The sequence below is a fragment of the Balaenoptera borealis genome, assembly GCF_965194805.1.
Source record: "Balaenoptera borealis genome assembly, chromosome: 16".
Taxonomy (NCBI): Eukaryota; Metazoa; Chordata; class Mammalia; order Artiodactyla; family Balaenopteridae; genus Balaenoptera; species Balaenoptera borealis.
The window spans coordinates 42,377,144-42,402,076 of NC_138872.1; the positions used below are offsets into that span (position 1 = coordinate 42,377,144).

At 38.0% G+C, this 24,933-nt stretch overlaps 1 protein-coding gene across 5 annotated transcripts in view; it reads left to right on the plus strand.

The window, feature by feature from the left end:
- MACROD2 (mono-ADP ribosylhydrolase 2) overlaps positions 1 to 24,933 on the plus strand; it is a 1,990,905-nt gene that overhangs the window by 1,340,216 nt on the left and 625,756 nt on the right. The window contains exon 7 of one of the 5 annotated variants that reach the window (XM_082359155.1): positions 22,785 to 23,127. The exons of the other annotated variants lie outside the window; for them this stretch is intronic. Within the exon in view, the coding sequence (XP_082215281.1) occupies positions 22,785 to 22,889 (105 nt within the window). The 3' untranslated portion in view covers positions 22,890 to 23,127. Of the gene's footprint in view, positions 1 to 22,784; positions 23,128 to 24,933 lie in introns of those variants that run through there. 5 annotated transcript variants of the gene reach the window in all.

A 24,933-nucleotide genomic window follows, 5' to 3' on the forward strand; every position in this document is an offset into this window, starting at 1 on the left:
GTGGATGGTACTGTAGATATCTATCCTTGGAAACTAGCTGGTTGAAGTTTCAATAAAATTAGAGGAAGATAAAAGATAAACTTGACTGTGTATATCCTTTCCATTTTATAAACTGCCTACATAGTAAACTCACTGACTGGCAAGAATTAGACCCATAATAAATGCAGTGAAATTGCCCATTTCTTGCATAATTGAAAACTATAAATATTTTAAATAATAAAGTTGTGAAAATTTCTCTATTAATGCTCTGAGAATGTTGTAAATCTGTAAAGACTAGCAGATCCATAGGGAGGGTTGAATATGAAATCTTTGCTTTCATATCTTTGAGATCAAATATTTTTCTGGGATGTTTCAAAAGGCTTCAAAATTGAAAAGTATGAATACGTAAATAGTCACGAGGAGGGGCTTCCCTGGTGGCGCAGTGGTTGAGAATCTGCCTGCCAATGCAGGGGACACGGGTTCGAGCCCTGGTCTGGGAAGATCCCACATGCCGCGGAGCAACTAGGCCCATGAGCCACAACTACTGAGCCTGCGCGTCTGGAGCCTGTGCCCCACAACAAGAGAGGCCACAACAGTGAAAGGCCCGCGCACCGCGATGAAGAGTGGCCCCCGCTTGCCACAACTAGAGAAAGCCCTCGCACAGAAATGAAGACCCAACACAGCCATAAATAAATAAATAAATAAATAAATTTATAAAAAAAAAAAAAAAAATAGTCACGAGGAATGAAGGCCAGAAGAGTGAGTGCAGGGTAGTCCTTCTGGGAAGATGTATTTAGGAAATGGGGGAAGAACAAAGAAAAAAGAAATGCAAAAATAGAACTAATTTGATACTGCATGTATGTCCTTCTCCATTACTGTACATCTTCTTTACCCCCCCGCCAAAGGGTATAATTTGATGTGATTGAGTAAGGCCTTTTGCTTTAATTAGGTATCTTAGTCTTTGAAAATTGAGAATAATCCCCAATATGTATGAAAGGCATGAGATACTTCAATATTATGAGATAAATACAAGAGCACTATAAACTAATATCCCAAGGCAGGTCCTCCTAATAGATTTGTAATACTCCTACCTAGAGGTAAAAAGAGAAATAGTTTTTGTTCTAATATTTTTATAGTTCAATCTTTAATATTTTTGCATACCTAAATGTGTATGTGTGTGTCTGTATTATATAACTATGGCAGACTGTTAGTTTTAGATGTAATATCCACTTTTACTTCTTCATTAATAATAAACCCAATTTTATTTGGGATGACAATTTACCCAGCTATTAAAAAAAAAAAAAAATCCAAGCATGTTTCCCAGACTCATTTTCAGCTAGGTGTGATTGTCATGGTTCTGGGATATGCAATTGAAGTGGAAGTTTGCTGGAGATTTCTAGCAAATTTTTGTTTCTTGAAATGTGGAATGCCCCTCCTTCCTTTTCCCTTTCTTCTTGTTGTTTGGAACTCAGCAGTTGAGGCTGGAGGTGGAGAAAATTAGGATGGAAGACCCGCCCTAAGGGTGGCAGACAAGAACAAGAACTATCCCAGGGCACTGATGAATTTGTGGGACCAACTTCACCTGGTATGAGAGAAAAATAAACTCATATTTGTTTAAGTCAATCATATTAGCTATTATAATAATACCTACAAAAGAACATATAGGTCAATAGAGCAAGAAAGGGAATAAGAACAATTCTCATTCATTCAATATGCACTCCCAAGACTTAGATGGGCATGTCTCGGATTTTATACTATTGGGTGGACATAGCTATTTGGAAATTTCAAGGAGCTCCAACTCGCACTACAGTAGAGTATTTTCATCTTCATAGTGCTTGAAAGTATGGTAGATACACTATAGAGAGCCCTGGTGTATTCATTTTTAGAATAATTCTATTTTTTTCTCGGGTGGGAATATCTTGACAGAAATTTATTAACAATATTTTGATTTATATAAAAATACATTTAACTTATTTATTTGATTTGATCCTTCCTCAATATGTTTATTCAGTATTTTATGTTATAGTTAAAGGGAATCTAATTGGCAAGATTATTTTTGATGCTGCTACGTAGATAAGAGGACACATTTTAAAGCAAATTGTAATTAATAAACCAGTAGATGTTAAGTGTTTAAGATACTATACTAGGGAGCAGGATGTGTGTGACATTTACAGCAGGATCAGGCATGCAAGGTGCTATTTATTTTCTTACCTGCTCCAACCTCTGGGCCAAGAGGGGAAGTTGATCTCTTCTGTATATTTCAGAAAGCTACTATTCCACCTGTTTGTAAAAATTCTTTTCCTTTGATATTTATGTCATTGAGCTACCTTCTCTGCTATCTACCAACCTTCTACACACTCACCTCACTGACCAAAGATGCGACCTAGGATGTACAGTCTCCTCTCATCAGGCCTCGCTCTTCCTGGACGATTGGAAACTTTGTGCGTAACCCTCCTCAGCATCGTGTCTCATTTGCTGGATACCTTATCATTCCATCCATGAATACTTCCAAGTGTACCTCCCAAAGATGAAAACACTACTGAGAAACATGTTCATAGTACATGAACACAAACAGATATTCAGTCGTAGTTCACATGTTTTCAGTTGTCTCGTTGGTTTTGTTTATTTGTTTAAAAAAGATCCAAATAAGGTTCATATGTTGCATGTAGTTGGTATGTCTTTTAAGTTATTCTTTCTCTCTCTCTCAAATTTTCAATGAGATATAAAATACATAGAAAAATAAACTAACGTAAGGTTTACGACTCAATGAATTTTTGTAAAACTGCCATTCAGATCAAAATATAGAACATAGTCAACAACCCAGATTTCCTCATGTCCCCTCTTAACCTATATGTCTCCTGCCAGAGGTGACCATTATTCTATCTTAGATCTATTTAATCTATCAGTCTCCTCTCCATTTCTCTCCTTCTGTCTCTTTCTCTTCCTTCCTTCCTTTGTTCTTGTAATTGTTTGTTGTATAGAGTATCTCATAGTTGAGATTTTGCTAATGACATCATTAGTGTCATTTAACATGTTCTTCTGTCCCCTATGTTGCCTGTATCTGATATGTATGGCTAAATGAGATCCAGAATACAGATGCATGCACCCACACATATGTAAATATACAGACATATTTGTGTATATATCTATGTATACATATATATATACACACACACAAACACACGTACATACACATACACCATTAACTTATGAAGAATTGCAAAATGGTGATATTCTAATTCTATCATTCCTTCTTTATTTATTGTTTGCAATCATCTATAAAGAAAAACTTCCCTTCATCAGCTATTAGGTTACTCAGAGTTACATCTCCAACAGGAAAGGCAAGAAAAATGCCTCATACTTTATTTACCAGTTTTCAAAGTAGTGAGTTCGTTCCTTAGTAATCTTCAAAAGTGACCAGTAATTTTACATTTAAATATCATTAAGAAAAATGCACATGGGTTTAACATGTTTTGTGTGTTCCAATCCATTGCACATATTATCGTTATAAATACTACAATTGACCCATTGTTGGCCCAATAACAGCCTATTCAAATGGACTCTTGAGTCTTTTAAACATGATTCTAATAGTTTTTGATGGCCTCCTTGCTCTCTGGTGTGACAAGATGTTGCAGGCTTATCTTGTACACTTTCTGCCCCAGATCTGGAATCAGCCATTTCTCCAAGGAGAATAGAAAAAGTGATGTTTTAGGATGAGAAATAAAGCCAATGATACAAATAATCCAGCAGCAAAACATAACAAAACAGAAACTGATGACATAGGAGACAGAGGGAAGAAATGCTAGCATGTCTCTGGTAAAAGGATTGGACTTTAGTGGGAGCACACAGCTACTCCTTCTATAATAATATGAGTGCATTAGTCAAGGTTCTCCAGGGAATCAGAAGCAGTAGGAATATATATATTATTATTATTATATATACATTATACACACACACACGGAGAGAAAGAGAGAGAGAGAAGGTTTTAAGGAATTGGCTCCTACCATTGTTGAAGGCTGCCAAGTCCATAATTCCAAAATCTGCAAGGCTAGTTAGCAGGCTGGAGACCCAGGAAAGAGCTAATGTTGCAGCTGGAATCCAAAAGTAGACTAAAGACAGAATTCTCTCTTCTTTGGAGGACCTTTATTTTCTCTGAAGGCCTTCAATTGATTAGATGAAGCTCATCCATATTACAGAAGGTAATCTCCTTTACTCCAAGTCTACTGTTAAAAATATTAATGCCATCTAAAAAACACCTTCACAGCATCATACGAACTAGTGTTTGACCCCACATCTGGGTATCGTGGCCCAGTCAAATTGACACATAAATTTAATTGTCCAGAGAAGTGAAAGTGCAGCTGCTGGAAGGCAGATCAACGTGATGGAGGGCCTGTAGGTTTCTTTATATCTCTACTCAGCTGTCACCTCCTGACTCTATCTCACCCCCTATCCTACTTATATCTCCATCATCCTCACCGGGGCTACCACCATCTCTCATCTGGAAGACAGTGCAGACCCCATAATGTTCTCCCTGCATGCATATTGCTCGCCCTACTGCTGCAGACAAAGACATGATTTTTTTCACATACAAAACTGATTGCATTATAACCTGCTCAAAATTTAAATGTTTTTCTATAGTATTTATATAAACTTAGACTTCTCAGCATGATCTTTGACTCTTCAATACCCGGTCCCTACCAGCCTCTGCAATTTCATCTGTCCATGTCCGCTGGAGACGCTCACCAGTTTTTGATCCCTTGAATGTGCCATTCTGCCCCCATCGTGACACCTCTGCACCTTTGCATATGCTGTACCCTCTGCCTGGGTTGTTCTCACTGCCCTTCTTTACATCAGCAACTCCTCTTCTTCTTAGCTGAGCTCTCATCTCAGGTCAACTCTCCTCACTGCATCTCTGACTCTACCCAACCCCACCACCCCCATCGTACTCTCAGGCATCCATCACCTCTCCTTCAGGGCACGCACCACAACTGCAGTCCTGCACTTATTTATGGAACCCTTCCATTAATGTCCCTCTTCCTCCTGTAGCAGCTCCATGTGGGCAAGGATGTCAAAACCCCACACCTTATCACAGTGCCTGACACACAGAAGATGCTCAAAAGAAGTTTATTTATGTGATTGAGTTTACGAGGTGTGAATTTCAGGATTATTTTTTAGTTTCCAATATTAAATATTCATTAGAACGTACTAACATGAATAAGTGGTACAGATAATAAATGTTATGAGTTCAGAAGACAGAGAAAGTCTACTGCGAGTTATTGAAAATCTGGCAGAGGAAGGACCTAAGATGCACCACACAAGATGAGTGGTGTTTGGAGGTGGCACGGTGTCATGGTTAAGGGCAAAGATGCTGAAGTTTGACATTTAAATCCCAGCAGGACCACTTAGTGTCTGCATAACCTTGGAAAAGTGCTTTATTGTCTCTGAGCTTCAGTCCCTTTATCTGTAAAAAAAAGAAAAAAAAAAAAAAGTGGGAATAACATTAACTCTAGTTCAGACTTACTGAACACTTACTACGAACCCGAGAGTCTCAGAGCAGTGTGTGGATTATCCCACTGAAGTCCAAACCCATGAGATGGATGTTCTTTTTATTCCTATTTTAGTGATGAGAAAATAGAAAGTCAGAAATTTGAAATGACTTGCTCAAGGTCACATGTCATCATGGTACCAACTCGTGAGTGAGGGTTAAATGGGAAAATGTAGAGGTCATAGCACCATGCTTGGCACATATAGAGTACTCACTAAAGTATTATTATCTTCATCTCTACTGATAAAGTGGAAAGGAAGCTGCCTGGCAGCAGGGCAAAGGCCTGGAGATATTGGAGCATAACATGGACCCCAGCAAAATGGATCAGGCCCATCTTTCCCCTTAAGAGAGCATGAGAAAGGGTAGAGGGCAGAGCTGGCTGGAAAAGATGACAGGGAAGGCCTCTGAAGTGCTTTACAAACACTGCTACTCAGGTAGGGGATAGCTATGTTCGGCACCCAATTGCTTTGTTCACTGCCTTACTCTGTACAACAAATAGCAAGGTGCTCCTTGGGTACCATGATGCTGCTGTTTGCCCACAGCTTACAGGCATTTCCCTCTTCCTAGTCAATAAGGGTCAGGGATAGATTTTTTTTAATGTTTTTAATTGAAGTATTGAATTATAGTTGATTTATAATATTGTGTTAGTTTCTTCTTCCTTTTTCCATTTCACAGAACAATGTGCAGACTCAGTGTCTGTAAAGACCCTTATGAACAAGGCATCTGGGTGGCTGTAATCTTGCCAAAAAGAACAACATGGCGCAACCATTGTTCACGTTTCTTTTCTACTATTGAACATCTTTCATTGATAGCTGGCTTTGTGGTTGTTTGGATCTCCTTAGACTTAGGAAAAGTGTTTTTTTCCCCACCACCAGATTTATGAAAAGTGATTACCTAACATTTTTTATACTGTATTCCACTTGATTAATTGGTGTTTGCCCCCCAAAATTTCTTAGTAAAATACATTTGGAATTTACTAGTTTAAGTGGGTTTATATATATTTTTTCAGCATACTCAGCCTTTAATATCTATTTTGACAGTATTCACAAGCTTATTTGAAAACTAAACTCTTTTCTTTTCTTTTCATAAGGAATCATGTGGGGGCTTGTTTAAATGCAGATGCCTGGGCTCCAGACCCAGAGATTTTGGCATCATACTCTGGGGAGGGACACAAGAATCTGCCTTTTAAATCAACCCTCAAGGTGATTCTGATGTATTGTTTATTAACCATGTTGGAAAACACTGACTGGGACAAAGTACCACTTAGGAAGTAGACTGAAGGAGTAAAGAGGAATCATGGGTGGTAGTCTTTAGGAACAAATACATTTTCTTTCTTAGAAGTTGAAAAAAGAAGGGTGTGTCTTTTTTTTTTCCTCAAAAGAGACCAACTGAAAGGCCATCTGTGAAAACTCCATAGCTAACATCATTCTTTATCGTGAAAGACTGAATAATTTCCCCCCAGGATCAGGAGTAAGACAAGGATATCCATGCTCACCACTTCTGTTCAACATGGTAAAGGAAATTCTAGCTAGGGCAATTAGGTAAGAAAAAGAAATAAAGGGCTTTCAGATTGGAAAGGAAAAATACAAACGTAGTCTACTTGCATATGATGTGTTTTATATATGGAAAATCCTAAAAAATCTGCCAAAAAGAAAACAATAGAAACCAAAAAACTATTAGAGCTAATAAATGAATTCAGCAAAGTTTCATGATGCAAGATCAGTATACAAAAATCAGTTATTTCTACACACTATCAATAAACAATCTGAAAATGGGATCAAGAAAACAAGGCCAATTATAACAGCATCAAAAATAATAAATATTTATAAATAAACTTACCAAGGAAGTGTAAGACTTTTGCACTAAAAACTACAAAACATTATTAAGATTTTTGTTTTCCATGGTAGTATTTATTAGTAAAATATAAATAGAAACCATTATTGAAGGCAGTGGTACTATATTGAGAAAAGGAGGAATTTAATTGTGATGCTGAGAAGATATTGTATTAGTATTTGATATTTCTCCTTGAACTTGCCAGCCACTCTTTTAAACTAAGAGATGTTTAATTTTGGCATTTAATTTGAGAAACTTAAAATCTAAGTGTAAATGTGTTACCTTTTACTTTTAAGAAACCTTTCATCTCACTGTACTCTCCTTGACTTTCTTCCCTTAGCTCTGACTATGATGGCACCCCTTGTTGTCTAGGTTGAAAACTTTCTTATGTTGTTAGATCTCAGTAGTTTCAGCTGTGAAGGGCCAGGAAAGGTGGGGTCTAGGAAATACTCGAAAACTTTCTGCATAATTCATACATGACTTTTTAAATTATTTTTTATTTTTATTTTCTTGAATTTTTGAATTTTATTTATTTTTTAAACAGCAGTCTCTTATTAGTTACCTATTTTATACATATTAGTGTATATATGTCAATCTCAGTCTCCTAATTCATCCCACCACCACCACCATCTCCCTGCCGCCCGCTTTCCCCCCTTGGTGTCCATACGTTTGTTCTCTACATCTCTGTCTCTATTTCTGCACTCCAAACTGGTTCATCTGTACCATTTTTCTAGGTTCCACATATATACATTAATATACGATATTTCTTTTGCTCTTTCTGACTTACTTCACTCTGTATGACAGTCTCTAGATCCATACACGTCTCTACAAATGACCCACTTTCGTTCATTTTTATGGCTGAGTAATATTCCATTGTATATATGTACCACTTCTTCTTTATCCATTCGTCTGTCGATAGGCATTTAGGTTGCTTCCATGACCTGGCTATTGTAAATAATGTGGCAATGAACATTGGGGTGCCTGTGTCTTTTTGAATTATGGTTTTCTCTGGGTATATGCCCAGTAGTGGGATTGCTGGATCATATGGTAATTCTATTTTTAGATTTTTAGGGAACCTCCACAGTGTTCTCCATAGTGGCTGTATCAATTTACATTTCCACCAACAGTGCAAGAGGGTTCCCTTTTCTCCACACCCTCTCCAGCATTTGTTGTTTGTAGATTTTCTGATGATGCCCATTCTAACTGGTATGAAGTGATACCTCATTGTAGTTTTGATTTGCATTTCTCTAATAATAAGTGATGTTGAGCATCTTTTCATGTGCTTCTTGGCCATTTGTATGTCTTCTTTGGAGAAATGTCTGTTTAGGTCTTCTGCCCATTTTTGGATTGGGTTGTTTGTTTTTTGCATATTGAGCTGCATGAGCTGTTTATATATTTTGGAGATTAATCCCTTGTCCATTGATTCATTGGCAAATATTTCCTCCCATTCTGAGGATTCTCTTTCCGTCTTGTTTCCTTTGCTGTGCAAAAGCTTTTAAGTTTCATTAGTCCCATTTGTTTATTTTTGTTTTTATTTCCATTGCTCTAGGAGGTGGATCAAAAAAGATCTTGCTGTGATTTATGTCAAAGAGTGTTCTGCCTATGTTTTCCTCTAAGAGTTTTATAGTGTCCCGTCTTACATTTAGCTCTCTAATCCATTTTGAGTTTATTTTTGTATATGGTGTTAGGGAGTGTTCTAATTTCATTCTTTTACATGTAGCTGTCCAGTTTTCCCAGCACCACTTATTCAAGAGACTGTCTTTTCTCTATTGTATATCCTTGCCTCCTTTGTCATAGGTTAATTGACCATAGATGCGTGGGTTTATTTCTGGGCTTTCTATCCTGTTCCATTGATCTATATTTCTGTTTTTGTGCAAGTACATGTTGTCTTGATTACTGTAGCTTTGCAATATAGTCTGAAGTCAAGGAGTCTGATTCCTCCAGCTTCGTTTTTTTCCCTCAGGATTGCTTTGGCTATTCAGGGTCTTTTGTGTCTCCATACAAATTTTAAGATTTTTTGTTCTAGTTCTGTGAAAAAGGCCACTGGTAATTTGATAGGGATTGCATTGAATCTGTAGATTGCTTTGGCTAGTATAGTCATTTTCACAATATTGATTCTTCTAATCCAAGAACATGGTATATCTCTCCATCTGTTGGTATCATCTTTAATTTCTTTCATCAGTGTCTTCTAGTTTTCTGCATACAGGTCTTTTGTCTCCCTAGGTAGGTTTATTCCTAGGTATTTTATTCTTTTTGTTGCAATGGTAAATGGGAGTGTTTCCTTAATTTCTCTTTCAGATTTTTCATCATTAGTGTATAGGAATGCAAGAGATTTCTGTGCATTAATTTTGTATCCTGCTACTTTACCAGATTCATTGGTTAGCTCTAGTAGTTTTCTGGTGGCATCTTTAGGATTCTCTATGTATATAGTATGATGTCATCTGCAAACAGTGACAGTTTTACTTCTTCTTTTCCAATTTGTATTCCTGTTATTTCTTTTTCTTCTCTGATTGCTGTGGCTAGGACTTCCAAGACTGTGTTGAATAGTAGTGGTGAGAGTGGACATCCTTGTCTTGTTCCTGATCTTAGAGGAAATGCTTTCAGTTTTTCACCATTGAGAATGATGTTTGCTGTGGGTTTGTCATATATGGCCTTTATTATGTTGAGGTAGATCCCCCCTATGCCCACTTTCTGGAGAGTTTTTATCATAAATGGGTGTTGAATTTTGTCAAAAGCTTTTTCTGCATCTATTGAGATGATCATATGGTTTTTATCCTTCAGTTTGTTAATATGGTGTATCACATTGATTGATTTGCATATATTGAAGAATCCTTGCATCCCTGGGATAAATCCCACTTGATCATGGTGTATGATCCTTTTAATGTGTTGTTGGATTCTGTTTGTAGTATTTTGTTGAGGATTTTTGCATCTATATTCAACAGTGATATTGCTCTGTAATTTTCTTTTTTTGTAGTATCTTTGTCTGGTTTTGGTATCAGGGTGATGGTGGCCTCACAGAATGAGTTTGGGAGTGTTCCTTCCTCTGCAATTTTTTGGAAGAGTTTGAAGAGGATGGGTGTTAGCTCTTCTCTAAATGTTTGATAGAATTCACCTGTGAAGGTATATGTTTCTGGACTTTTTGTTTGTTGGAAGATTTTTAATTACTGTTTCAATTTCATTATTTGTGATTGGTCTGTTCATATTTTCTATTTCTTCCTGATTCAGTCTTGGAAGGTTATACCTTTCCAAGAATTTGTCCATTTCTTCCAGGTTTTCCATTTTACTGGCATAGAGTTACTTGTAGTCGTCTCTTATGATGCTTTGTATTTCTGCGGTGTCTGTTGTAACTTCTTTTTCATTTTTAATTTTATTGATTTGAGTCCTCTCCTTCTTTTTCTTGATGAGTTTAGCTAAAGGTTTATCAATTTTGTTTATCTCCTCAAAGAACCAGCTTTTAGTTTTATTGATCTTTGCTATTGTTTTCTTTGTTTCTATTTAATTTATTTCTGCTCTAATCTTTATGATTTCTTTCCTTCTACTAACTTTGGGTTTTGTTTGTTCTTCTTTCTTTAATTCCTTTAGGTGTAATGTTAGATTGTTTATTTGAGATTTTTCTTGTTTCTTGAGGTAGGCTTGTATTGCTATAAACTTCCCTCTTAGAACTGCTTATGCTGCATCCCATAGGTTTTGGATCATCGTATTTTCATTGTCATTTGTCTCTAGGTATTTTTTGATTTCCTCTTTGATTTCTTCAGTGATCTCTTGGTTATTTAGTAACGTATTGTTTACCCTCCATGTGTTTCTGTTTTTTACTTTTTTTCCCCTGTAATTGATTTCTAATCTCATAGAGTTGTGGTCAGAAAAGATGCTTGATATGATTTCAACTTTCTTAAATTTACTGAGACTTGATTTGTGACCCAAGATGTGATCTATCCTGGAGAATGTTCCATGCACACTTGAGAAGAAAGTGTAATCTGCTGTTTTCGAATGGAATGTCCTATAAATATCAATTAAATCTATCTGGTCTATTGTGTCATTTAAAGCTTGTGTTTCCTTATTAATTTTCTGTTTGGGTGATCTGTCCATTGGTGTAAGTGAGGTGTTAAAGTCCCCCACTATTATTGTGTTACTGTCAATTTCCTCTCTTATAGCTGTTAGCAGTTGCCTTATGTATTGAAGTGCTCCTATGTTGGGTGCATATATATTTATAATTGTTATATGTTCTTCTTGGATTGATCCCTTGATCATTATGTAGTGTCCTTCCTTGTCTCTTGTAACATTCTTTATTTTAAAGTCTATTTTTTCTGATATGAGCATTGCTCCTTCAGCTTTCTTTTGATTTCCATTTGCATGGAATATCTTTTTCCATCCCCTCAGTTTCAGTCTGTATGTGTCCCTAGGTCTAAAGTGGGTCTCTTGTAGACAGCATATATATGGGTCTTGTTTTTGTATCCATCCAGCGAGCCTGTGCCTTTTGGTTGGAGCATGTAATCCATTCACGTTTAAGGTAATTATTGATATTTATGTTCCTCTTCCCATTTTCTTAATTGTTATGGGTTTGTTTTTGCACGTCCTTTTCTTCTCTTGTGTTTCCCACTTAGAGAAGCTCCTTTAGCATTTGTTGTAGAGCTCGTTTGGTGGTGCTGAATTCTCTTAGCTTTTGCTTGTCTGTAAAGCTTTTGATTTCTCCATCGAATCCAAATGAGATCCTTGCTAGCCAGAGTAATCCTGGTTGTAGTTTCCTCCCTTTCATCACTTTAAATATATTGTGCCAATCCCTTCTGGTTGTAGAGTTTCTGCTGAGAAAACAGCTGTTAACCTTATGGGAGTTCCCTTTTATGTTGTCATTTTTCCCTTGTTGCTTTTAATAATTTTTCTGTGTCTTTAATTTTTGTCAGTTTGATTACTATGTGTCTCGGCATGTTTCTCCTTGGGTTTATCCTGGTTGGGACTCTCTGCACTTCCTGGACTTGTGTGGCTATTTCCTTTCCCATGTTAGGGAAGTTTTTGACTATAATCTCTTCAAATATTTCCTTGGGTCCTTTCTCTCTCTCTTCTCCTTCTAGGACCCCTATAATGTGAATGTTGTTGCATTTAATGTTGTCCCAAAGGTCTCTTAGGCTGTCTTCATTTCTTTTCATTCTGTTTTCTTTATTCTCTTCCACAGCAGTGAATTCCACCATTCTGTCTTCCAGGTCACTTATCCGTTCTTCTGCCTCAGTTTTTCTGCTATTTATTCCTTCTAGTGTCTTTTTCATACCAGTTAATGTATTGTTCATCTCTGTTTGTTTGTTCTTTAATTCTTCTAGCTGTTTGTTCTTTCATTCCTCTAGGTCTTTGTTAAACATTTCTTGCATCTTCTCAATCTTTGCCTCTATTCTTTTCCGAGGTCCTGGATCATCTTCACTATCATTATTCTTAATTCTTTTTCTGCAAGGTTGCCTATCTCCACTTCATTTAGTTGTTTTTCTGGGGTTTTATCTTGTTCCTTCATCTGGTGCAAAATCCTCTGCCTTTTCATTTTCTCTATCTTTCTGTGAATGTGGTTTTCCTTCCACAGGCTGCAGAATTGTAGTTCTTGCTTCTGCTTTCTTCCCTCTGGTGGATCAACATTATTAAGATTAATTAAAGAAGACTTAATAAATGGAACGACATCCCATGTTCATTGATCAAAAGACCTAATATTGTTAAGATGACAATACTCCCCAAAGTGATTTACAGATTCAATGTTATCAGTATCAAAATTCCAACTGCCTTTTTTTTTTAGAGATGGAAAAGCTATTTCTAAAATTCATATAGAATACCAAGATAACTCAAGTAGCCAAAACAATCTTTTCAAAAAGAAGGATAAAGTTGGAGGGTTCAGACTTCCCAATTTTAATATTTACTGCAAAGTTACAGTAATCAAGTCAGTGCAGTACTGGCATAAGGATATATATACATAAAGAGAATACAATTGAGAATCCAGAAAAGCACATATATGTGTGTGGTCAATTAATTTTTCACAAAGGTGCAAGACAATTCAATGGAGAAAGAATAGCCTTTTCAACAAAAGGTGCTGGGGCAAATGAATATCCACATGCAAAAGAATGAATTTGGACCCCTGCCTCACACCCTATACAAACAAAAAAGCCCCAAATAGATTTGAGACTTAACTATAAGAGCTAAAACTATAAAACACTTAAAAGGAAACATGGGTATGAATCTTGTGATGTTGGATTAGAACAGAGTTTCTTAAATATAACACCAAAAGCACAAGCAACAAAATAAACAATAAAGAAATTGGACTTCATTAAAATTGCAAATTTTTATGCATCCAAGGACAATGTCAAGAAATTAAAAAACAACTCATAGACTGGGATAAAATATTAGCAATTCATAAAACTGATAAGGGTTCTAGTATCCATTCCTCCAATTCAACAACAAAAAGACAAACCACCCAATTTTTTAAAAATGGGCAAATGACTTCAATAAACATTTAGTCAGTGATACACAAATGGCCACTAAGAACATGAAAAGATGCTTAGCATCATTAGGAAAATGCAAATCAAAACCAAAATGAGATACAACGTCACACCTAGTAGGATATCTGTAATCAAAATAGCATACAATAAGTGTTGGGGAGGATGTGGAAAAACTGGAACTTTTGCACATTACTGGTGGGATAAGAAAATGATGCAGACTGCTATGGAAAATAGTGTGGAAGTTCCCTAAAAAGTTAAACACAGAGTTACCATATAACTCAGCAATTCTAATCCTACGTTTAACAGAAATCGTTGAAGACAGGTATTCACACAAAAACTTGTACGTGGATGCCATGGCACCATTATTCATAATAGCTAAAAAGTGAAAACAACCTAAATGTCTACCACGTGATGAACAGATAGAAGCAAAATGTGGTATATTCATACAATGGGATATTGTTCAATTCTGATGGAATATTATTATCATAAAAATGAATGAAGTACTGATTCATGGTACAATGTGGTTCAACCAGAAAAATAGTATGCTAAGTTTAGGAATCCAAATACAAAAGTCATATATTGTATGACTGCATTTACATTAAGTGTCCAGAATAGGCAAATCCAAAGACTGAACGTAGGTCAGGCACAAGACGAGAGGAGAATGGGGGGTGACTGCTAATGAATAGCAGGGCTTTTTTGAGTGATGAAAGTGTTATGGAATAGATAGTGGTGAAGATTATAACAAGTTTGTGAATATACTAACAACCACTAAATTGCACACTTTAAAATTGGTGAATTTTATGGTATGTTAATTTTATCTCAATAAAATTTAAGAAGAGACTGATTGAGCCAGTTACGATGCTAAGTTCAGAAAAGGCAGAAACAAATATGGTCTTGTCTCAGCCCTCAAACACCTCATAAGGCACAAAGGAGACTTACAATCGAACCAGGCCATCTGTGTGGGGCAGCCTCCAGCGGCGACAGGAAGATACTCCCAAACGAGATTCTGCTTAGGATAAGAGCAAAAACCCCTAATTAAGTCTTTCTGCCCTCAATGTGTGCCATGCTTCTCTTGGAGTCTGAGCTCCAGCCCATTCTAGCTCCTGTTGCCTTCCCCAGCGCAGGGCCTTTGCACATACATTCCCTTCCCTAGGAAGGCTGTTCCCTTACACTTCTGATCTAGTTAATTCCTCCTCACCTTACAGATCTTAGCTCCCATGTCATGGCCTCAGGGAAATTTTTCCAACCTGACCTTCATAATCAGGTCAAATTGCCAACTGCACACTCTCTTGTCTTACATTTTTCCTTCCCGCAAACTTTTACACTTGCACTTTCACACCAGTGTACTTCCTTCATTTAATTATCTTTTCCTGTCAGATTTTGAAGTTGTTGAGAGTAGGGGCCTGCATGCTTTTGCTCACCCAAATAAGGTCAGCGCTTCTCAGTGTCTGGTACAGTGAGGTCTCAACGAGTCCATGATGATAAGCTCAATGAATGAACACAAAGAGGGGCCTATGGTCTACCCAAGAGAATCTGAGTTCTGAAAGGAGAGGTTAGTGCCCTCCGGCCTTGAGAGGTCTATTCACTGCTGCACCCTTCTTCCCTTAAGTTGCCAGCATTTGGTCATCTTATCCTCACGGGACCTGGTGAGGTGGTTTGATGTTACAGTTATCATTTACATTCGAATCACCTGCAATGTAATGCGAGGATAAGATGACTAAATGATGGCAAAGCTCAGCGCAGGTGGCCAGCATTGTTTTATTGGGCTGTTAGGTCATGTCCAATTTGCTCATTCAAATACTTCATCATCTACTGCTACCAGGTCTATAAATGTCAAATAGTAACAACCCTTGACCTCCTGGCTCCAAGCTAAGAATGCTTCCAAACGAGTCTCACTGATCTTCTTTCATAAGAGAATCTTTAATATGGACTAATCATATTATAAGGATATATTTGTTCTTTTTATTAGAGACCTTGGGGAATGTCGTTTACTGGTGAAGTGTTGTCTTACAGAGTAATAAGATCAAACTGGGTTTTATTCTTTAATGAAAAGACGTTGAAAAGTTTTGCTTAAAATTTTTTTTTTAAATTAATTAATTTATTTTTGGCTGAGTTGGGTATTTGTTTCTGTGCGAGGGCTTTCTCTAGTTGTGGCAAGCGGGGGCCACTCTTCATCGCGGTGCGCAGGCCTCTCACTATCGCGGCCTCTCTTGTTGCAGAGCACAGGCTCCAGACGCGCAGGCTCAGTAGTTGTGGCTCACGGGCCTAGTTGCTCCGTGGCATGTGGGATCTTCCCAGACCAGGGCTTGAACCCGTGTCGCCTGCATTGGCAGGCAGATTCTCAACCACTGCGCCACCAGGGAAGCCCTTAAAATATTTTTTTAAACGCCTTCAACTTGGTCAGAAAGTGCAAGCATGTTTCATGTTGCACTTATCCAAATTTTACTAGTCTTGGCAACTGAACTAAAAAAATGAGCCTCATACCTAATGGAACATTTGTAGAGAAGACAAACAAATTGTCCAGAATAAACAAAGCCAGCATTTATTTTTAATCGATAGCGGCTGAGCACGGGGAGATGCCTTTAGCTCAAGGCACAGATCAAACTCATTAAGTATCCTGGGCCTCCTATAAATCATGGGATGTGTCGAATCTCGAATTAAACCAAACAAGACAATGGGTCGGGATTCTTACCTCCCACCAGGCATAAGCCAGGTTGGCAGAGAGACCCTTAGAGGGGATTGAGCAAGGCTGTTTTTCCCCTTAGTAACTCCTGAGCCTACACAGTTGTCAGCATAGGTGATTTGCCTGTTCACAGGCCAAGGACTAGAGCCAAATGGCCTACGCATGCGTCCTGTCTGCTGCACTTCCCGGCCACGCCTGGCAGATGCTGTCAGTGCCTTGCCCTTGCCACTCAGCCTACCAGAGATGTTACAACCCGGTTTCTGTACTGTTCAAGGCGGCCTGCAGCTCAGGCCTGGGGAGTTCTCTGGCTGAGAGGGTGTGTTTGGCTCAAGTGCAGGCAGGCCAGAAGTTCAGAGAGTTAGCCCGTCAGGATGGGAGCTAGTCAGGGAAATACCCTCTCCCAATCACCGCTCAGTGGAAAACTCCAAGTTGTGTTCTATGCACTTCCTCAGAGCGCCCCCTGCAGGAAAGAGTGCCAGTTGCCCTGACTAGTAACCCCTTCATTCATGTACATGTGCTGCTTTCCTCTCTCCCTTGTCTCAGGCATCGGTCTACCTCACGGCACTTCTGAAATCATCTCCCAGATAAAACACTTTTTCCAAAATCCTAGTTTCAGTGTCTGCTTTTGCAGGAACCCGCTGAGACACTATGCAGCTGTGGGCTTTTTACGCTTGGGACAGCATGAAGGAGGTCAGAGGTGGCTCTAGAGGCAGACTAGCCTGGTGGTAAAGAGGGCGTCCTCTGCTAACGGATAAACAGCAAGGTCCTGCTGTAGAGCACAGGGAACTATATTCAATATCCCGTGACAAACCATAATGAAAAAGAATATGATAAAGAATATATATACGTGTGTGTGTAGGTGTGTATAACTGAATCACTTCGCTGTACAGAAGAAATTAACACAACATTGCAAGTCAACTATACTTCAATTAAACTTTAAAAAATTTTAAAAACAAAAAGTAGCATATAGATACCTTAAAAAAAAAAATAAAAGAGGGCATCCTTTAGAGGCAGAGCGCCTTGTCCGTCCTAGCTTGTCCAGTCACTGGCTGTGCGATCTTACATGAGACACCGAACCTCAGTTTTCTCACTCATGAAATGGGGTCAATAACAAAAATAGTACCTACCTTATAGACTTGTGCTGAAAATTGAGTAATCCATGCAGCACTTTTGGAATACTGCAGAGCACGTGGTAAGTGCTCAAGGATGGTTAGCTGTGCTTATTAGAGTCACAGAACATCAGACTAGAAAAGAAGTTTACATATTAGCCGGTGTGACTTCCTCATTTTCCATGAGGCCCAGAGAAACATGAAGTGGTTTCCTCAAGGTCTCCCAGCTAATTAGCGACAGCGAGATCCAAAGATCTCTCAGCCCAGTGTCTGATACCCCAAAATCCAGCTTCGGAACAGTCATACCTCCAAATATTCCATTAAGACATGGGACCCAGTGTGGCCATTTAAATTTGCTGAATTAAAAACAAACAAACACCAGAGAGAACAAACAACAAAAATACTCCTAGGCAGTGCGAGGCAGGAAATATGTAGGAATTATAGAAGATTTCAAGAATCTCATGAATTTGAAACTAGAAGTTTATTTTAAGGGAATTAAAAATAAACAACCCTGCAATGCCATAGGCAGAATGTCTTCGTGGAGAATGTAGGATTTAGACACAAATGCCCTCTTCTGCAGAGTTTATGACAAACCTCAGCTTAACCTCCCAGTCTGGGCAGATGACAGGTCTGGCTGTGCAGTTGAAGTCCTCAGAGTATTTGATGACATTTATCTGATTATAGCTCACAGCCTTGGTGGTATTTGCTAGATTTTTGTACAAGACCTAATAAAATACATGTTTCTATAACAGTTCTTGGCTTTTTAAGTCTCTCTTTGTTATTCACTGCTTTAGGCAAGCCGCATCTTCTCATCTTACTTTTGACATTAAAACCATGAAGGGGCAAAGCACGAGAACATACCAGAAGTGAATCGGAGTAAAGTCCTCACTAAACGAAAGCTCTCCCTCCTGTACAGCCACTGAGATCAGTGGAATAAAACCACATTAAAGATGACCTCTGGCCCTTCCCCTCCAGAGACGACATCTTTCAGCGGCAGTGAGCGTGCCTCCGTATAAATACACAAAACATTACAGGGAGGAGAGAGCTCTGTGGTGCCAAGACTTGTAAATATTTGTCTGAGAGTCGTGTTTCTATTATCTTTGAGGACGAAGGAAATCTGAGAGAATTTCTTCAAAGGTGAAGCAAGTTGGTTTGTGAAAATGGTGTCATTTTATCTATTCTGCTTCAGGGAAGTTTCTTTGGTCTCACAGTAAATACTCACCACCAGATCAGCAGGTCAGGGAATTTTTATTTCTTCAATTCTAACTACATATCTTGCACACCACTCATTTTGCCGGTAAGGAATTATCTCTGATATCTCCTTTGCTTGTTAACTGTCCCAATATTAATACATTTGGGCTCGTTTCTTCTCTACCTTTCCTTACCTACAACTGATAAAGCTGTAACAGAATCAATTTATTATTATTATTATTATTATTATTATTATTATTATTATTATTATTATTATTATTATCATTATTTTAAAGCTTCTATGGAAACCAGTTCTGGTTTGGGACATAGATCAACTTTGTACAAATGGACAATCTTTGAGCCTTTGTGCAATAATACAACCTCTACTCAGGACCAAATGATGCATGATACCCATACATGATTTTTCTGGTTAATTACCATGATTAAGCATCAAGCTTCCCTAAGATTTCACTTGTGTACTTCCTTGCCTTTATTTTCTGTATGTTAAGTTGCAGGGAAGGTTTTCATTTTGCAATTCATTTTTCCTCTTGAATGGTGATTATATGCAGTTCCAGGAGTCACAAGGCTGCAGTTTGTAATTCTTCCAAGCAGCGGAACAAGGGTGTGGCAACAGAATGCGGAAATAGCAATAAAGGGAAAGGGCTATCTGTTCATGTCTCTGGGAGAATGAAGGTGGCTTATTCAAAACGTGTGCTTAATATGGGCACAGATTGCATGGAGTACGTACATCTCAGAATTGCCCCACCTGATACCTGTCACCTTCCTTTCTTCACCCATCCTGGCCAGAGAGTCACAGGGGCTTGCGATGAGAAGGCACTGTTATGCAAGGGAACAGTGAACTTTAAGGTGCCATGGGTAGAGCATCAGCGTAATTTGCTACACACCAAACTACATATAGTGATAACTGGTTGAGCTAAGGAAACAAATCAGGGTGCAACCTTGGAACTTGGGATTATTAACTTGGCTGTTAATATCTGGCCCCCATGTTTTGTCTTGGTCTGGGTCTGTTCTTCTTTTTCCTCTCATTATTTTCTTTAAAAAACAGTGCATTCTTCTTTTCTTTTAATTTCTCAGAAAGATTGAAAATAGATAAATAAAAAATAATTGGGAAATAGTAAAGATACTTGTAAACAAGAGAAAATTCTTAACGAACAGACATGAATAAATGTAATGGAAGAAAATTTTCATCCAGACCAGAGCCTCTCCCTAAATAGAACTGTTGAATATCTCTAGCTTTCTAGTTCTTACTGCCATCAAATGGATCTTGATAAGGAGAAATATACTGTATGGTAGCATTAATTTTTGAGCTGATAGTATATTTTGTAACTAGATTGAAAAGGAAGAAAATCATGTCTCCCCTGCGTTAACGAGTTACTGTTCTTGGGTGTATTTGGGGAACACCAGCTATTTGGGGATCTCCTGCCTGCTCCTGAGTCAGACCCTCCAGCACCCACTCCACCTTTGTTTCTGTGTTTCTGCCCACAACCTTTAGCTTCATCAACAATTGTTAAGTCCATTTGTCAAATATTACTGGCCTCTGGTAGGGGCGAAAAATAGAAAGAAGGGAACTTTTCTACTGATAACTCGCATCCATGTCAAACTCTATGTTACAATGCAGGCACTTCTCAGGCTGAATTCTGTTGCATGTACAAACATCCATTAGCAAGCAGTCACAAAAATAGTCATCTAGTCTAAAAAAGGTCATTCTGAGCAGCCAATCCTGAAGGTAGATGAGGCCATGAACTCGTCCATTCAGTGTGTGATTGTAACATCGAGCAGAGCTGTGGACCTCGGTGTGTCTCTCAAGCTCCTAGGTGGTTGACCTTGCCAGATTCTCATGCATGTCTCATACAAAGGTGATGGTGCCCATACAATTTCTCTGGCCAACTACATATCTTGAACACCTCTCATTTTACCAATAAAGAATTACTTCTAATATCTCCGTTGCTTGTTAACTAACCCTCTACTGTTCAATACTGATAGTTGATACGGTTGATGTAGCCATCTGTGGATGGTGAATACCTGATTAGGGTACTTAACTAATTGCCTTCAGGGTATATATTTACACACACACACGCACACACACATAGACCAAATCACAACCTGGACAATATTCCAAAACAGAAACTCTTTAGAAATCATGATTTGCCTTTCTTGGAAAAATATTTCATCAATTTGAAATTTCCTGTGGTTGTTAGTCTGAAGTTTTAGTAAAGAGAATCTTAATATTCTTCATATATAGTATTGCTTCTTTTACTTTGTTAAATGGCTTACTTTAAAATTTTGCCAGAACTGATTTTGTCTGATAATGAAAAAAAAATTCAGATTTTGAAAATCCTGTTCCACATCCCCCCATCTCATCCCCCTTCTCAGGTAAATTTTGAAAAACTACATCTTGCTATGGATGTTTTATTAAACTTTCTTAAAAGTATAGGATAAAACTATGATCACATGAGTTTGAATAAATATTATAGAAAAATCCAATTTCCTCATACATCACAATGACATTTAGTCTAGTAAGTTCATATTAGAACTGTCCCCAAATTACTTAGCTAGTGTTTCACACTATATCTAAAAATTGTGATGATTTTGTGCTTTGACTACAATTGAATTTTTTGACCCCATATGGAGCTGTGAGAAAAATATGGCCGAATGGGAAACACCAATGTTTATCACAAGCTCATCCTTCATTTTCCAACCCATAAAGCCCATCTACTACTTGCTGAAATGGAATCCCAGTCCACAGGTGGTTGGGTCCAGAAGGGCTAATCCTGGATGCTGCACAGCATCATGGGAGTGGTGCTGGAAGTGTCTACGCTGGCTGCTGCTGTGGGTATTCTTGTGCCTCTTGATACTCCTTTGGCTGCATGTAGGTTCTCAGCACCTCTGAACACTCTCTTCCCTGCCTCCTCCATTGTTCCTAATGCTAGCTATCTAGTGGTTGACAAAGAATGCCTGAAAAGTTCAGATGCTAAATCAGTGGTAATTAGTTTCTCATTATGTTCCCAAGGGTGCAACTGCTGTTGGAAAAAGAGCTGTAAATAATATTAGTTGTTGCTACCAGTTGGAGCCTCAGAACAACCTATAATTTTATTTGTGTTAATGAGACAATTGACCTGTGGAGAAGAGGTTAAGCAAGTTTGAGGGGATTTAAAAAAAACTGAAATAAGGGGAGAAAAGATCAAGAAGGGAAGAAAATTCAGCCCACTTAATAGAGTTAATTAATACCCTGTATGTATTGCCTTTCGACCACGCCATGTCTTGTCAATCAGTCAAAATGTAGTAACTAAAACATCAAAGCATATGGGCTAAGTGAACAAAGCATCACACAGTGTAGGTTAAAGAAAACCTTTGTCTAAAATCATTTCCATTTGATTGATTTATCCAGATACCTTCATCAATTTTCTGAAGTTGTGGGGCCTTTGTAGACCCAGACTCTGTTTTCCAACTGGAAATTGACAGCTGTCTGAAATCTTAGCACAGACACTATGCTGTTTAAATTATTGAGAAACCTCAGAGTAAAATTTCAGGCCTCTTAAAGCCAGAAAATGGCCCCAGTGAGATCACCCCCGATCAGTCCATTCTTCTGGGAAGCTTAGGAATTGTTATGTCTAATGACTTTGCCAGTGGTTCTGGCCTGTGTAATTAAGATCCAAATATAACTCTATGTTCATTCTATAACTAAATTTCTTATCTGGACAAATGACCCATTTATAAAAGCTCATAAAATATCATAAAATTACATACTTAAAAATCTCCCTAATAAAATGTACCCAAAGATGTTCACATCTGAATTCCTAATAATTTTCCAAAAATATCCCTTACCACAAGTGACTAGAAAATACTGTGTATTATCATTCAAGAGGAGAAAAATAGAATAAAGATCCATAACTATAAACAAGTACCTTTCCTCGATTTCATTTAGTGACCGTATTTGCATTTTTCTTCTATCATTTCAGTTCCTGAATGTGACAGCAGAGTCACCATCAGATCAACATAATCTTGCAAGCTTGTGCATTCACTACAGAAAGCAAAATGTCATGACATTTCCTATAGGAATATAAATTTTTTTTTTTTGCAAGTTTGGTCCACATAAAAAATGAATGAAAATGAGGGTCAAGATTCCAGACACTCTGGAATTCTGAATGGAAAGACCAGAGTGACTGGACTAAGGAAAATGCACCATAACTAAAGAAAAGAGACTCCTGTCTTTCCTTCCCCTTCCTAACTTTTCTGAAGCTATTGATTAGGAGCTCCAGTCCTGTGAGAGTGGTCTAACGTGACTTGTTAAGGATGCCTCCACTGTACCAAATCAAAGCAAGGAAAGAGTGGAGGCAGAGGTAGTAGAAGAGGAGGAAATGGCACAAGATGGAACATTTACATGTGATTGGGGAGGATTATTAAATGTTGGGGTGAGAGTTCAGAGAAGCTTTAGTGGAGCATTTTTAAAATTATAAATTAACTCGGGGCTTATGTTTCAATCTAAAGGCAAGACATGAGAATTCATATGTCATGGGTATTTTTCTTAGTCCTTAATCATCCATGCCTTCTAATTTTGACCAAGTTCTTAGAACTTTCTCAGATCCCTAAATAGTCTTTAGAGCAGAAATAGTCTCAGAAATCATTCCACAGGGCATTCTTCCCAACCCAAGAAAATATCCACTTGCAATTTTAACAAGAAGGGACACCTCAACTTCTGTCTTAGTGGGAAAAAAAAGCACCTGACATACTACGTGACTTCCTCCTTATCAGGTAGCATATTCACAACTACTACATATGTACACACATGTGGTTCACATCAGCAAATGAGCCCAAATCAAGCAGTCACTTACTATAATAATTGGAGATATCACTGAGAAGCTGGATCAAGCCTTACCTGAAGCTACACATATCACTGAAATTTTTAAATTATAAAAGATTATAATTTTTTTTTTTTCATTTTGAGTGCTACTTGGAGTTAAGTTTCCTGTAATTTGCACCATAATGGGTTTTACTGATACAGAGGTAAAATGAGAAGAGGGTTCAGTGTGAAAGTTCAGTGAGTAATGGTCTGAACTCTTGCTACTCAGACAGTAGTCCCAAGATCAGCAGCATAGGTATCTTCTGGGAGCTATCAAAATGCAGAAGCTAAGACCTCAACCCAGACCTACTGAATCAGAATCTGCATTTTTAAAAAGTTCCCCCAGTGATTTGTCTACACAGTAATGTTTCAGGACTATTCTAGTCCAAATTGGAATACTTTAACTATGGGTCTAAAATATAGAATGATATGGACAGATAGAAACAAAATAGTCCCACCAGGAAATAACTGAGACTCTAATGTTGACATTCTGTTCATGTGAGAAGAAAGACAAATGTATTTATCAGGATGAGAGGAGTTGGGTGTTTAAACAGAGCAATTTTGTGGGAAAGTACAAGGGTTGGGGGAAGAGCATGGGCTTCATCATCTGACCTCTTCCTGATTTATTACTAACTTCTGTGTAGCTTTGGAAGATCTGCCACTTCAGGTACCCATGTATTAAGTGGGATCAGTGATTTCCTCCCTGTTTTCCTCAGGTTTCAACTCATGCAGTGTTACCTTGAAAAGTAGCACTTGAAATGGTATTATTGTCTAGTTACTTGCTACTGTCAATATACACAGACCAATATTATCATCACCTGTGAGACTGTTAGAAATGCATAATCTCAGCCTGCCCCAGATATACTGAATCCAAATTTTCACTTTAGCAAGATGTTCAGGTGGGATGAATTGGGAGATTGGGATTGACATATATACACTACTATGTATAAAATATATAACTAATGAGAACCTACTGTATAGCACTGGGAACTCTACTTAATGCTCTGTGGTGACCTAAATGGGAAGGAAATCCAGAAAAAGAGGGGATATATGTATACATATAGCTGATTCACTTAGCTGTACAGCAGAAACGAACACCACATTGTAAAGCAACTATGCTGCAGTAGAAATTTAAAAAGAACAAAAAAAGATGTTCAGGTGAGCAAATACACATTGATATTTGAGGAGCACCGGTCCATGTACTTTCTGAACCAGTGAACTCCGCATCCTAGGAGAAGTTCAGGTGGAGCCTGGTTGAGCCTATCAGA